The 13,129-nt window shown below is 49.6% G+C and overlaps 1 protein-coding gene across 2 annotated transcripts; it reads left to right on the top strand.

The window, feature by feature from the left end:
• The first annotated feature begins 2,577 nt into the window (after positions 1-2,577).
• Positions 2,578-12,849, top strand: LOC308595732 (uncharacterized protein). Of its 2 annotated transcripts, XM_081210397.1 has the most exons (4): positions 2,578-2,730; positions 4,542-4,638; positions 7,136-7,280; positions 8,717-12,849. In XM_081210397.1, exon 4 carries the CDS (start codon positions 8,905-8,907, stop codon positions 10,066-10,068), a length of 1,164 nt encoding a protein of 387 aa, XP_081066523.1. In that variant the 5' UTR covers positions 2,578-2,730; positions 4,542-4,638; positions 7,136-7,280; positions 8,717-8,904; the 3' UTR covers positions 10,069-12,849. The 2 variants fall into 2 exon arrangements, with proteins under 2 accessions (XP_081066523.1, XP_081066522.1); XM_081210396.1 differs by lacking the exon at positions 4,542-4,638.
• The last annotated feature ends 280 nt before the right edge of the window (positions 12,850-13,129 follow it).

Genomic DNA, 13,129 nt, shown 5'->3' with positions numbered 1-13,129 from the left:
CAGCGCCCTTTGAACCACTTCCTGCGTGCTTCGGGGCCTCTCCCCCCTCGCAATTTCATCCTTCACAGCAGAGCTCAGACCTTCCCAGAACAGGTCCCTGACTGGGGGCGAATCCCTGTCCCATTCCAATGCACTGACCAGCGCAAAAAATCGGGCGTGGTACTGCCGGACGCTCGCCCTCCCTTGTTTCAGTCCATGAATCTCCCGCCGGGCAAGATCCACATCAATGGTAGACAAAAAACACGCATCCATCGCTTTGATGAAGGCATCTGCACTCTGAAGCGCCGGATCTTTATCCCTCCACAAATTGCGTAGCCACGCTTTAGCATCCCCATGCAAATGGGATAGTATAAACCCCACTTTCTCTTCCTCATCTCTAAAGTCTTTCGCCAGCAGTTGCAGTGCGCACATTACGTCTGCTCGAAAATTGGGGTACTGTTGTAAATTCCCATCGAAGTGAGCCACAAGCCCTCCTGCTCTCCGTGCCAACCCAACCCCCTCCGGTCTGGGTCCTGGCTGCCCGTGTTTAACCCATGCTTCAAACCTGGCGTGGAGATCTCGGTAGGCGGCTGCCGCATCCTCCTCCCTCTTCTTGGATGCCAGTATCTCCGCATTCAATTGGGTAACTGCTTGTTGCAGCGCTGAAACTGTCGCCGCTTCCGTCATCTTTGTTAACCGTCGTGAGCTTGCTGCCAAACACCGCTCTCCTCCTCCAGCTGCTTCTGTCTCCGCTGCGAGGTATCAGGTGTCAGGAGCTTAAAGGGACGGGTCTTACTGTCAGAGCTGCCGCCCAGTCCCAGCTCACATAGGACCAAGTCAGCCAGTGTTTAGTTTCAAAGAGTCTTTATTGGATTACAGGTTCCATTTCCAAGCTGCAATGAGCAGCCCTACTTCTTCTAGGTCAGAACGACGAAGACCCGTCTGAGTCTCCGCCTCTTGCGCACCAGTTTAATACCCTAGCCTTGCTCCACCTCCTGCGCCTTTCCTTCCGTCTCTGGGTTCTTCTGCCCTCCTGGGTCTCTCCCTTCCTACTCTCTTCAGAAGTGGACCCCCCTGACCCCTCCGCCTCCTTGCGGCGGACTTTAGGACTCGGCTCACTCTCGGGGCTGCTGACTGCGCCAGCTTCCGCTACATTTGAACTTGGCGCGCGCGCGCAACTCCCCACTTTCCTCTTGATCGTTTCATCGCTCTCCGAGGAGGGCGAGACTACTCCTGACTCATGCCCTCCCTCCTTCTGAAAGCCTCCGGTACCTGATATCTGGTCCCCTTTCTCCCCGCTGCTCCCAGCTGGGCACGTGGGTCCCGATCTCCAACTGCTGCTTTCTGATCCCTCTCTGGACCCTTCTTCCTGGGGTGTCCCCCTGCTTTCCCCCCTTGCTCTGACCGCTGGCGCTCCCTTCTGGGAATCCTCGGACTCACTTGACAGGCTCGGTGATCTTGGGTCGTCATCCCCGCTCATCCTTCCTTCGTATTCCTCCCCCTCGCTCTCTGTCTCCTCCCTTCTCTGCATCTCTGCTCCTGAACCCCTGACACCCAAGGTAAAGGACCCCTGGATGGTCAAGTCCAGCCAAAGGCGACTATGGGGACATACTTCTGAGTAAGCGTGCATCAGATGGAACGGCGTAGGGGTTACTCCTAAGTAAGCGTGCATCAGGCAGGGCTGCAGAGTGGTGCTTCCAAAAGCAGCCAGTTTGCACATCTCATGGGATTTAATGTCTTGCCATTATAAATGCACGAGGATAAGTGCATTTACACAGACACATTTCCACAAAACACCCAAACTCCGGCATGTAGCCGCAGGTGATACAATAGGAGCCTTTCTGCAAATGGCCTTTGCAACACAACTCACTGGGTGGTAACAAAGTAGACACATTTGCCTCTTTGCAACGTAGCCCCGTTTCCTCAATGAATCCACCCATTTCAGTAAAACCTGAGCTGAAATAGTAAGGAGAGCAAAACAGCAGCCCTGTCTGACCCCCGTCAGCCCCCAGACTCCCCCAGTCACGTGGCAGGAGATTCTTCCTCAGCCCCCCTCTCCGTGAGACGGGTATGGCATCATGGATGATCCATATGAACCATTGATGATCCACATGATCCAAGCAGACTGGACCAAAGAACAGATCTCTATGCCTGAATGAAACGGGTCTGCGGTGATGGATTCTGGAATCAAGAAATCCGCCCTTTCCAGTGATCTCTCAGGCTGGCCAGGAAAAGGCAGCGAGCAGGAATCCTCAGGCATCCCGACGGACAGACAGACCTGTCATGTTGCCAAAACACGAACTCGGAGTCTGATCTGATTTCCATGCAGAACTCATTTTGTGACTTCGCTGTTGGATTGTCGGGATCAGCCCCTCCCCCCTCTCCTGATCCCCAGAAGGAAGACGGGGGGGGGATTTCTACTCCTCCTTCTCCCCCCCCCACCCGCTCAATACTTTTCCTCCCCTCCCGGCACATCCTTCTCTCACCCCGCCCCCATCATCCCAAATCCCTCCCCCAATACATTGCTCCTCCTCCTCCTCCTTCTCCTCCAATCCGGCTTCTGCTGAAGGAATGGGGGGGTGAGCCCCCTCCCACCCTGCCTGCTTCTCCCGGAAGTGGAGCTTCCACTCCGGATTGCTGCTCTGCCCCTTAGCTGGGAGGGGGGCGCTTTTTGGAAGGGGAGGGAGGAGGCAGGGGACCCCCCCCCCGTGGATGTTGCAGGAAAGGAGGATCGGGAGCGAGGAGAAAGAGGTAAAGGGGTCGCGGGGGGGGCGGAGAGGGGGCAAAAGGACCCAGAGACCCCCGCCAGCTCCCCCAAGCGCCCCCAGGGGGCTTTCCTCGCAGGGCGGACCCCTCACCCGTCTCCCCTGGCTCTGCGCGGAGAAAAGCGGCCCATGAAAGGGTTAAGCGGCGCGAGAGACGCCTGGATAGAGACCCCCCTGTCCCTCCCATCTTCTCTTGGGGGGGGCGCCTCCGGCTGGAGAGATGGGGGCGCAGGGTGTGGGGTGAGCAGAGCCAAGGGAGCCTCTGGATGCAGGGGAGACTCAGGAGAGAGAGAGGGGGGTAGAGGGGGGGGAGGGAGAGGAGCATCCATGGGGCAGGGAAGGGCAGCATTGGCGGCGGGGGGGGGGAGAGATATCGCGTCTCCATTGTGGCAGCTGCGGGGGATCTCTGGTGGAACAGCCTTGGCCTCTCTCTTCCGCCCAGGTATCGACCCCCCCTTCAAGGCGACCAGAGAGGGATCCCTGTAAAGTGAGGGTCCTGTCCCCCACCCTTCCTTCCCGCAATCTCCATCCTCTTCCTGCCCCATAAGCCCCTGCCCTGTCCAGACACAGCGATTCTGCCCAGTCCATTCCTTGGTCCCCTGGAGAGGAGAGGAAGTCCAGAGGAAGAGATGTCAGTATTTGTAGAAAGAAAAGAGAAGGTTCTGGCCTCCCTTGGTCGCCTCAGCCTGGTCCTTGGGCCCTTGTCAGCATGAAAGAGTCCACGAGAAGAGCATCCTTGCAGAGTGCTTTCTGCTTTTACAGTGGTACCTCGGGTTACAGACGCTTCAGGTTACAGACTCCGATAACTGAGAAATAATCCCTCAGGTTAAGAACTTTGCTTCAGGATGAAAACAGAAATCATGCTCTGGCGGCACAGCGGCAGCAGGAGGCCCCATTAGCTAAAGTGGTGCTTCAGGTTAAGAACAGTTTCAGGTTACGAATGGAACTCTGGAACAAATTAAGTACTTAACCCGAGGTACCACTGTATTCTCAAAAGTCTTTCTGCAAAAGCGACTGACCAACTGTACACACATCAACACTGCCAGCTTTCACCAACCAACCAACCCAACACCAAACTAATATTTCTCACTCTATATATACAACCTGCAGCTTTTTAAGCATTAAAGAAACAGCGGTTAATTTTTAGCCGTGACAAGAGGGGAGGGGAGAGGCCTTCTCAGAAGCGGCTCTTTGTTTCCGCAATCCCACCCAGGAAGCAGCCAGAAACCTTTTCCTCTCTCTCAGGCTTCCATCTTTAAGCGTCTTTTCCGCTGAGGATGAGGATAATGTACACCTGTCCTCAGAAACGGGTGCAGAGTCCATGGAATGGCTCTCAGGATTGATACAGAAGTTGCACCTCAAAAGCATTTCTGTTCCTCTTATTCTTTGTAGGCAGCGTCAGAGTGACTGACAAGCTGAGATACAATCCTTCATCATCCGATGACAGCGACTGCATGAATCTTTTGTCACGTGACAAAGACACATGAGAGCAGAAGCAGCCAAGCAGGCTGGGAAGTGCAGGGACTGCACAGTCATTTGGGCCTCCTCAATTTATTCAGGCTTAACTGCTAACTGTGGAGTCATTCTGACATGTGACGTAGTAGCCAGTTGCACTTTGTGCTCTCTGTAAGATTTCAGCAAGAGTCTGTCTGTCTCAGCCGTGAGCAGAGTCTGTATGCAATCTCAGTCAAACTGTTTGGAACCATGTTGTTTATGAAGAAGCTTCTTTTAATTCAGTAAAGCTTTTATTCTTTAAAACTCTGCATTATTAATTTACGCTGCGTGTCATCTTCCCAGTCAAAGGACCCCTTTTCAGGATAGACTGTGCCTGTGGCTGGAGGCTCTACACACCGGGTGTGCCTGTGGAGGCCAAAGACTGCCAGTATTAGCACAGGTGAGGTGTGTGACCTCCCCAAATGTACAGATTGTATGTGAATGAGTTTGTGGGTGGGATTATATTTTACAGCAACCCTGTGATTTTTTCCACCTATAACATTTTGTGAGCTGATATAGCAGTATGAATTCCAAAATAACTTTTAAAAACCCCACAAGATCATCATCATCATCACATTTATACCCCCAGGCCTTAGTTTGCCTCCCCATGATCTAGAGAAAACACCAGCTTTGAATCATGCAGAGTAAAACCACCAGAACCTTCTTGAACCGATAGGTTAGGAATTATCGCTGTACTTAGATCCGTACTTTTCTATGCCTGTACAATTTAGCAGAGTAACATTCTCCCTTATAAACTTACAGCGGATGCATTTGCTTAGGCTCGCTAAAGCCTTTAAAATAAGATTCCTTGGTAATTTCCCCTTTAGTCCCTCATAAAAAGATAAGACACGACACAATCTTCTATAAAAGTATAAAAAGAGTTGACTCCCACATTATGTTCACAAATGGATCCCAGAAGGCGGTGACCCCCAGGCTGCACACCAGGTCCTTCATGGGCACAGTTACCCCATCAGGACCAGGAAGGCTCCCACCCTCCCCCAGGGACAGTATTTCTGACTTGTCAGGATTCAACCTCAATGTGTTAGCTGCCATCCATCCTCCAACCACCTCCAAACAGACACACAGGGCATTCACCATCTTCACTAGTTCCAATTTAAAAGAAAGGAAGAGAAATGAGATTGAAAATGACAGACGATGCGGAATTGGATAAATTAACTGGGAAAATCAGATATACCAAAGACCAAAAGTTCATCGAAGACTGGGGAAAGTTTGTAGATTAGCTGAAAAACATATGTGGTGTGAACACAACGCTAGTGGGATTTCAAGAGGCACTGTAAAAACGGAGAAGTATTGTTAAAGGGAAATAGTGGGAGAAGGGAAGTGTAATGGCAATATGAAAGGAGGAATGTGTAGCTACAGTTATAAATATGAATGATTGTCAGAGACGCTGAAGGAAGTTCAAAAAAGAAGAAGTAATTTGTTGTATTTTGGAAAATTGTATAATTGTTTGGAAAATTAATTTAAAACATTGGGGGGGGGAATAAAGGAAGAGCTGGGCATCATCCACATACTGGTGAACACCCAGCCCAAACCCCCTGATGATCTCTCCCAGTGGCTGCATATAGATAGTAAAAAGCATGGGGGAGAGAATGGAGTCCTGGGGCACCCCACAAGTAAGCATCCAGGGGTCTGAACACCACTTTCTGGACATGGCCCAGGAGGAAGGAGGGGAACCACTGCATAGCAGGGCCCCCAGCTCCCCTAGAGGGTCCAGAAGGACACCATGGCCAAAGGTCTCCAAAGCCGCTGAGAGAACCAGCAGAACCAGGAAACAGCTTCCCCCTCAGCCTCTGGCCCGTTGGAGATCATCAACCAGCACAACCAGGGCAATTTCAGTCCCATGATGAGGCCTGAATCCCCATTGGAAGGATCATGGCGGCAGGAGCTTTCCTGGTCCTGCACCCCCAAAACTTCCAGCCACAATACGTTTATTAGCTTTCAAGGGCCCACCTGATACACTGTGGTCTTTTCTTCGAAAAACAAATATTTTGAATACTTTTACAGTGCCGTAATATGTAAATATGGGATCCGGGTGGCTCTGTGGGCTAAACCACAGAGCGTAGGACTTGCCAATCAGAAGGTCGGCGGTTCGAATCCCCGTGATGCGGTGAGCTCCCATTGCTTGGTCCCTGCTCCTGCCAACCTAGCAGTTCGAAATCACGTCAAAGTGCAAGTAGATAAATAGGTACCACTCCGGCGGGAAGGTATATGGTGTTTCCGTGCGCTGCTCTGGTTTGCCAGAAGCGGCTCAGTCATGCTGGCCACATGACCCGGAAGCTGTATGCCGCTGGCTCCCTCGGCCAATAAAGCGAGATGAGTTCCGCAACCCCAAAGTCGGCCACGACTGGACCTAATAGTCAGTGGTCTCTTTACCTTTACGTTTACGATGTAAATTTTGTTTCTGTTTCCCTTGTTCCACATCAGAGAGACTTTGATACACAGCTCTGAGCCCATCTCCCCCCTTGAAAGGGCTGTGTTTGTAGCACTGCCAGCCTGGGCAGTGGGTTTGGGGGTCCTGGGCTGCCTAGACAAGAAGACCCCCTTCTCAGCCCGGCTGATACGGTCCCAAGGAAAGCAGTGCAGTACGTTTGGCACCAGCTTGGCTGCAGGAGTTGAATGAAGAAGGTGTGCAGGACACCATCCAACCGTCTTAGAGACTCCACTCTGGATTTGTGTGGGTTTCCCTCCATAGCCTTTTCTTCTCCTGAACATAACTCATGAGGCAGTGAAGGTTTAGGACCAGAGCTTTCCTTCTCAATGGGCTCCCTTCCCCGGTTGACGATCCCATCTGCCCTTCACTTTCCTCTGCAGGATGGGCAGAATCTGCCTTCTGGACTGTGGGATTCACGGTTGTTCTCCTCCTCTCCATCCACCAGGGCTTGACTTCAGGTGCAGCAGAATTCCCCAGCCCCCCAGGGATTTGAGACCCATCAGCTTTCCTCACCTGGTTTTGCCAGCCGGTTGAAGCCATTCCTGGGATTGTGGCCCCTGATTCATCCTGACAGCTTCTGGAAGGCACAGGTGAGAGCTGAGTTGAGGGTGGGGACCACCAAAGGTACTACTGCTCCCATGACACCTCATGACATCATATACCGTCTTTTTCGCTCTATAGGACGCACCGGACAATAGGACGCACCTTGTTTTAGAGGGGGGGGGAAACAAGGGGAAAAAATTCTCCCCCTCTCTGCCCAGCACCCCTTCAGCGAAGCGGCAGGAGGCGCTGCGCAGAGAGGGGGAGAATTTCCCCCCTCTTGTTTTCCCCCTCTAAAACAAGGTGCCGTTTAAGGTGCGTTCAGTCGCCTTCAGGCGGCTACCTTGGAAGCCTGGAGAGCGAGAGGGGTCGGTGCGCACTGACCCCTCTCGCTCTCCAGGCTTCAGGTTCCTTTCAACCTGCTCTTTGGGCCTGGCAGGGGGAAGCCCACCACCAGCCCCAAAGAGCAGGTCGGGGAGCGGGAAAAGGCGTGCAGCGGAGAGGCTCCTGCCATAGACCCCCGCGCGCTCTCCAGGCTAGAGAGGTGACACGCGGAGAGGCTCCTGCCATAGTCGCGCGTCACCTCTCCAGCCGGGAGAGGGTCCCGGGGGGCTTGCTTAGCCGCGGGCGCGCTCTCCTGGCTGGAGAGGTGACACGCAGCTATAGAGGCTCCTGCCGTAGTCGCGCGTCACCTCTCCAGCTGGGAGAGGGCCTCGGGGGGGGGGCTGTTTTAGCCGCGTGCGCGCTCTCCCGGCTGGAGAGGTGACACGCGGCTATAGAGGCTCCTGCTAAAACCGCCCGTCATCTCTCCAGCCGGGAGAGGGTCTCGGGGGGCTTGTTTAGCTAAAGAAGCCCCCCGCGACCGTCTCCCGGCTGGGGAAGTGGTGTGCGGCTAAAGAGGCTCCTGCCATAGCCGCGCGCCACCTCTCCAGCCAGGAGAGGGTCACGGGGCTATGGCTTCTTCGCTCCATAGGACGCACACACATTTCCCCTTCATTTTTGAAGGGGAAAAAGTGCGTCCTATAGAGCGAAAAATACGGTAATAGCTATATTTGAGACAGAACCGGAATGAATTCCTGTCTCTAGAAATAACACAACTTCAGGCCATCAATAATTCAACACTACATATTCAAGGTTGAAGTTTTCACTAGTACAGTTATCCATTTGCCTTTAATATGCAGCTTTTTCAGTGTCACTTTAGGATGGGCTCGAGATCAGGCAGCCCATCATTATTATAAGGAACAGTGGGGGTCTGGGATTCCGATGTGCCAGCTGCTTTCCTTCTGCTTCTCTTGCTCTCTCCATGCAATGTGAGGCATGTAGATGGAGGTCCATCTCCAAGAACAGGAGCTTCCCTGAGCACCCATTCAGCTGACCTATCATTTTCATTTCCAAAATATTGGGAACATGGGTAGGACATGGGAGAATGTAGGAGATGTTAAAATAAGAGAAGGGGCTAATGTTCTCTTCCTTGAAACCTAAACAGGATTTCCTTTCCTCGCACTCTGAAGAAGGGGATGGAGAAGACATTCAGAATTTCAAGGAATGGGGCACCTTTCGTTTCATGAGGAATAGAAATTAAAATGTGTGAAATGTGGGATATGCTTCATTGAATGAGGACACATAGCTCACATCAATGACTCCGAGAGGAGAAACCATTTAAAGGTATGGAGTATGGGAAAAGATTCACTGATACTGGAAAACTTAGAACACATCAGCGGATTTACATGGACAAGAAAGGATTACAATGCAGGGAGTGTGGAAGAACTTCAGTCAGAGAGGATTCCTCAAAATACACCAGCGGACTACACAGGGGAAAAACCATTTAAATGCATGGAGTGCGGGAAAAGCTTCCGTCAGAGTGGACACTTAAGTTCACATCTACGGAGTCACACAGGGGAGAAACCATATAAATGTATAGAGTGCGGAAAGAGCTTTAGTGATAGTAGAGACCTTAGAAAACATCAACGGATTCACACAGGGGAGAAACCATATAAATGTATAGAGTGCGGAAAGAGCTTTAGTGATAGTGGATACCTTAGAATACATCAACGGATTCACACAGGGGAGAAACCATATAAATGTATAGAGTGCGGAAAGAGCTTCAGTCAGAGTGGAGACCTTAGGAAACATCAACGGACTCACACAGGGGAGAAACCATATAAATGTATAGAGTGCGAAAAGAGCTTTAGTGATAGTGGACACCTTAGGACACATCAACGGACTCACACAGGGGAGAAACCATATAAATGTATAGAGTGTGGAAAGAGCTTCAGTCAGAATGGAAATCTTAGAAAACATCAACAGACTCACAAAGGGGAGAAACCATTTAAATGCATGGAGTGTGGAAAAAGCTTCTGTCAGAGTGGACAGTTAAGTTCACACCTACGGATTCACACGGGTGAAAAACCTTTTAAATGCATGGAGTGTGGGAAGAGCTTCAGGCGGAATGAAGAACTTAAATTACACCAGCGAAGTCACACTGGTGAAAAACCATATAAATGTATGGAGTGTGGAAAGAGCTTCAGTTGTAGTGGACACCTCAATAAACATCACCAGACTCACACAGGGGAGAAACCATATAAATGTATGGAGTGTGGAAAGAGCTTCAGTCAGAGTGGACAGCTCAATAAACATCACCAGACTCACACAGGGGAGAAACCATATAAATGCAGGGAGTGTGGAAAGAGCTTCAGTCGGAGTGATGTACTTAGAATACATCAACGGACTCACACGGGTGAAAAACCATATAAATGCATGGAATGTGGAAAGAGCTTCAGTTTCAATGCAAACCTTAGAAAACATCAACTGGCTCACAAACGGGGGAAAACCATTTAAATGCATTGAGTGCGGAAAGAGCTTCAGTCAGAAGGGAGACCTTAAAACACATCAACGGATTTACACAGGGGAGAAACCATATAAATGTGTGGACTGTTGAAAGAGCTTCATTCAGATTGGAAACCTTAGAAAACATCAACGGACACACAGGGAGGAAACCATTTAAATGTATGGAGTTTGGAAGGAGCTTCAGTCCGAGTGGAACCCTTGATTTACATCAACAAACTCCCACATGAGAGAAACCCTATAAATGTCAAATAGACAGAGTTTCAGTCCTAGTGGAATCCTACATCTACAGACTCATGGACAGGAAGAACTTTAACAGTTGACACCCTACAAACCCATCAACCCTCAAAGAGGAGAAGCTGTTTAAAGGGAAAGATTGCAGAAAGTGCTTTAGTTATAATGGAGTGTTTAAGGAACATCTAAGGACTCAGAGGGGAGAACCCATTGAGATGTATGGAGTGTGGGACGAGTCCACTCTTTTGTCCACAGCAATGAACTCAACTCAGCAGAAAATCCATTTTAAAAGCATGTCATGTATTTGAGGTTCTGCTGTTTATATGTAAATCTGTATAGTAATGAAATAATGAAGGTAACGTCTCACTCTAGTGAGTATAATTTTAGATGTAAGGTACCTTTTGAAAGTGAGGTGGAGTTGGTGAATCTGGATTTCTGGTGGTGAATGAGGATTAGGGCTGGGCGATCTATTAATCTCATCCTATACCGGTTTCTAGACCACATTGTGATAACTTTTCAAAAACAATTGATATGGCAACACCCCACAGATCACAGTGTGTTTTTCTGGGATGCTCATTTGCCTGGAAGCAGCCGGCAGAAAGCTTTTCTCCGTGAAGCCCCTGCAGATTCCGAGTTCCTGACTTCCCTCCCAGACGACAGGAAGCGAAAGACACACCTCCATTGCCCTGTGTCCTTCCATCCTCTTTCCTCCCTTGCTCCCTTCTGCCGGGTTTTTTTTTAAAAAAAAGATATTTATTGAAGTTTCAGAAACAAATGATTACATAGATAAAAAGAAAGGAAACAAGAGAGAGAATAAAAAAGAGAAAAAATACAAAATACAGGAAAAAAATAAAAAAACACATAAAAACAAATCAATCTTTCCTTAACTTACATTTCATTTCCTTGCTTCCCTGACCTCCTCTCACCTCCCTTTTTTGTATTCCAGTTTAATTGGTTAATTCAGCAATTCCTTTCCATCTTTGTTTTTATCTTAATCCTTTAACTTAATATATTATAGCTTTGGATTCTCACCTATTAACAATCCATTTTTACATACACCTTTATAACATTGCTGGTAGAATCACTTAATTTCATTCTGACATCATTCTAACATTCATTAATTTTACAGTATTTCTGTAAATAATCTTTAAATTTCTTCCAATCTTCTTCCACCGACTCTTCTCCCTGGTCCCGGATTCTGCCAGTCATTTCCGCCAATTCCATAGAGTCCATCACCTTCATCTGCCATTCTTCCAGGGTGGGTAAATCTTGTGTCTTCCCCTTCTGCCGGTTTGTGTGCCTGACTTACCGTATTTTTCGCTCTATAACACCCACCTGACCATAACACGCACATTGTTTTTAGAGGAGGAAAACAAGGGAAAAAACATTCTGAATGAAACAGTGGATGTGTCATTTTTGTGCTTCATGCTGTGGCCACAAACATGTGATCTGATGGTGAATTTGGGGTGACCCAATGCAAAGATCCTGAGAATTCCTGTGGATCCATGCTTTGTAACCACATTTTTGCACCATTGCAGCCCCAGGCAACAGTGGGTGTGTGATTTTTTTGGTGCAGGCTGTAGCCATGGGCATGCTATGTGATCTGATGGTGAATTTGGGGTGACCCAATGCAAAGAACCTGAGAATCCCTGTGGATCCATGCTTTTTAACCACGTTTTTGCACCATTGCAGCCCCAGGCAACAGTGGGTGCATGATTTTTTTGGTGCAGGCTGTAGCCATGGACATGCTATGTGATCTGATGGTGAATTTGGGGTGACCCAATGCAAAGAACCTGAGGATCCATATGGATCTATGCTTTGTAACCACGTTACAAGCGAAGGAAAAACAAAGAAGGGACATGAGAGGGGTGTGCAGAGAAGCAGCTGGCTAAGAATGCAGGAGAGGGATTTAACGGGAGGGAGGAAAGAGACAAAAGTTTATCCCGACCCAAGCCAGCCATCTCTCTCTCTCTCTCTCTCTCTCTCTCTCTCTCTCTCTCTCTCTCTCTTTCTCTCTCTCCCTCCCCCTCTCTCTCCCTCCCGCCCCCCTCTCTCTCTCCCTCCCCCCCTCTCTCTCCCTCTCCCCCAGCAGCAGCAGAGCACAGAGAGGAATTAGAAGGAAGGACGCTCTGCTTTCCCCTCTGCTTGCCTGGAGGGGAGGGGCTTTCCCTGCTCTTTGTTCCGTTTCAGCAAACACAGCAATGAAACAGAGGAGGGTGGGCAGTAAGACCCTGAGGCAGAATGCAGGAAAGCAGCCGCTGCCTCTTTTCAGGTTTCCCTTCTCCATGAAGCGCAATTTGATTTTTGCCTGATTTTTCGGCTCCAGGAACCACACAATCAATAACACGCACAGACATTTCCCCTTCCTTTTTAGGGGAAAAAATCTCTGTGTTATAGAGGGGAAAATACGGTAGATATCCTGTGTGCTCTATTTTTCTATTGCTGAAACTGGATTTGCTCTCAGGAGCCAAGTTTTGTGCCTCACTGGGGACCCAGTGAGAACTGTATGCTGTGAAAGCTCAGTAAACTATTACTGAAGAAGTCCTGCTGCCTCTCTGTGTGTTTCTGACCTCAGTGTGGGACTTGCTCTACATGTGGCCCCTACCCTGCTGCTACTTGGCTCATGCCCTGGAGTTGCTCTACTCAAGCATGCAAGACGGTTTTTGCACCAAACTCTGTCATCCCCCCCCCACCGCATGATCTCCAAGCACTGCTTCTTCACCCAAACTTCATCCCTGCTTCCTAAGCATTCTGAAGAAGACTGATAATACTGTAAGTTAATGGGTGATTTCCCCCCAAGCCTAATTGCAAGAGGGGAACG

Source organism: Podarcis bocagei (genome assembly GCF_964188305.1).
Source record: "Podarcis bocagei genome assembly, chromosome: 10".
Classification (NCBI taxonomy): Eukaryota; Metazoa; Chordata; class Lepidosauria; order Squamata; family Lacertidae; genus Podarcis; species Podarcis bocagei.
This window is presented reverse-complemented; position numbering and strand designations above follow the sequence as displayed.

Coding starts and splice junctions, on each gene's coding strand:
- LOC308595732 (XM_081210396.1), top strand. CDS start 8,905: ATGGGAAAAGATTCACTGATACTGGAAAACTTAGAACACATCAGCGGA.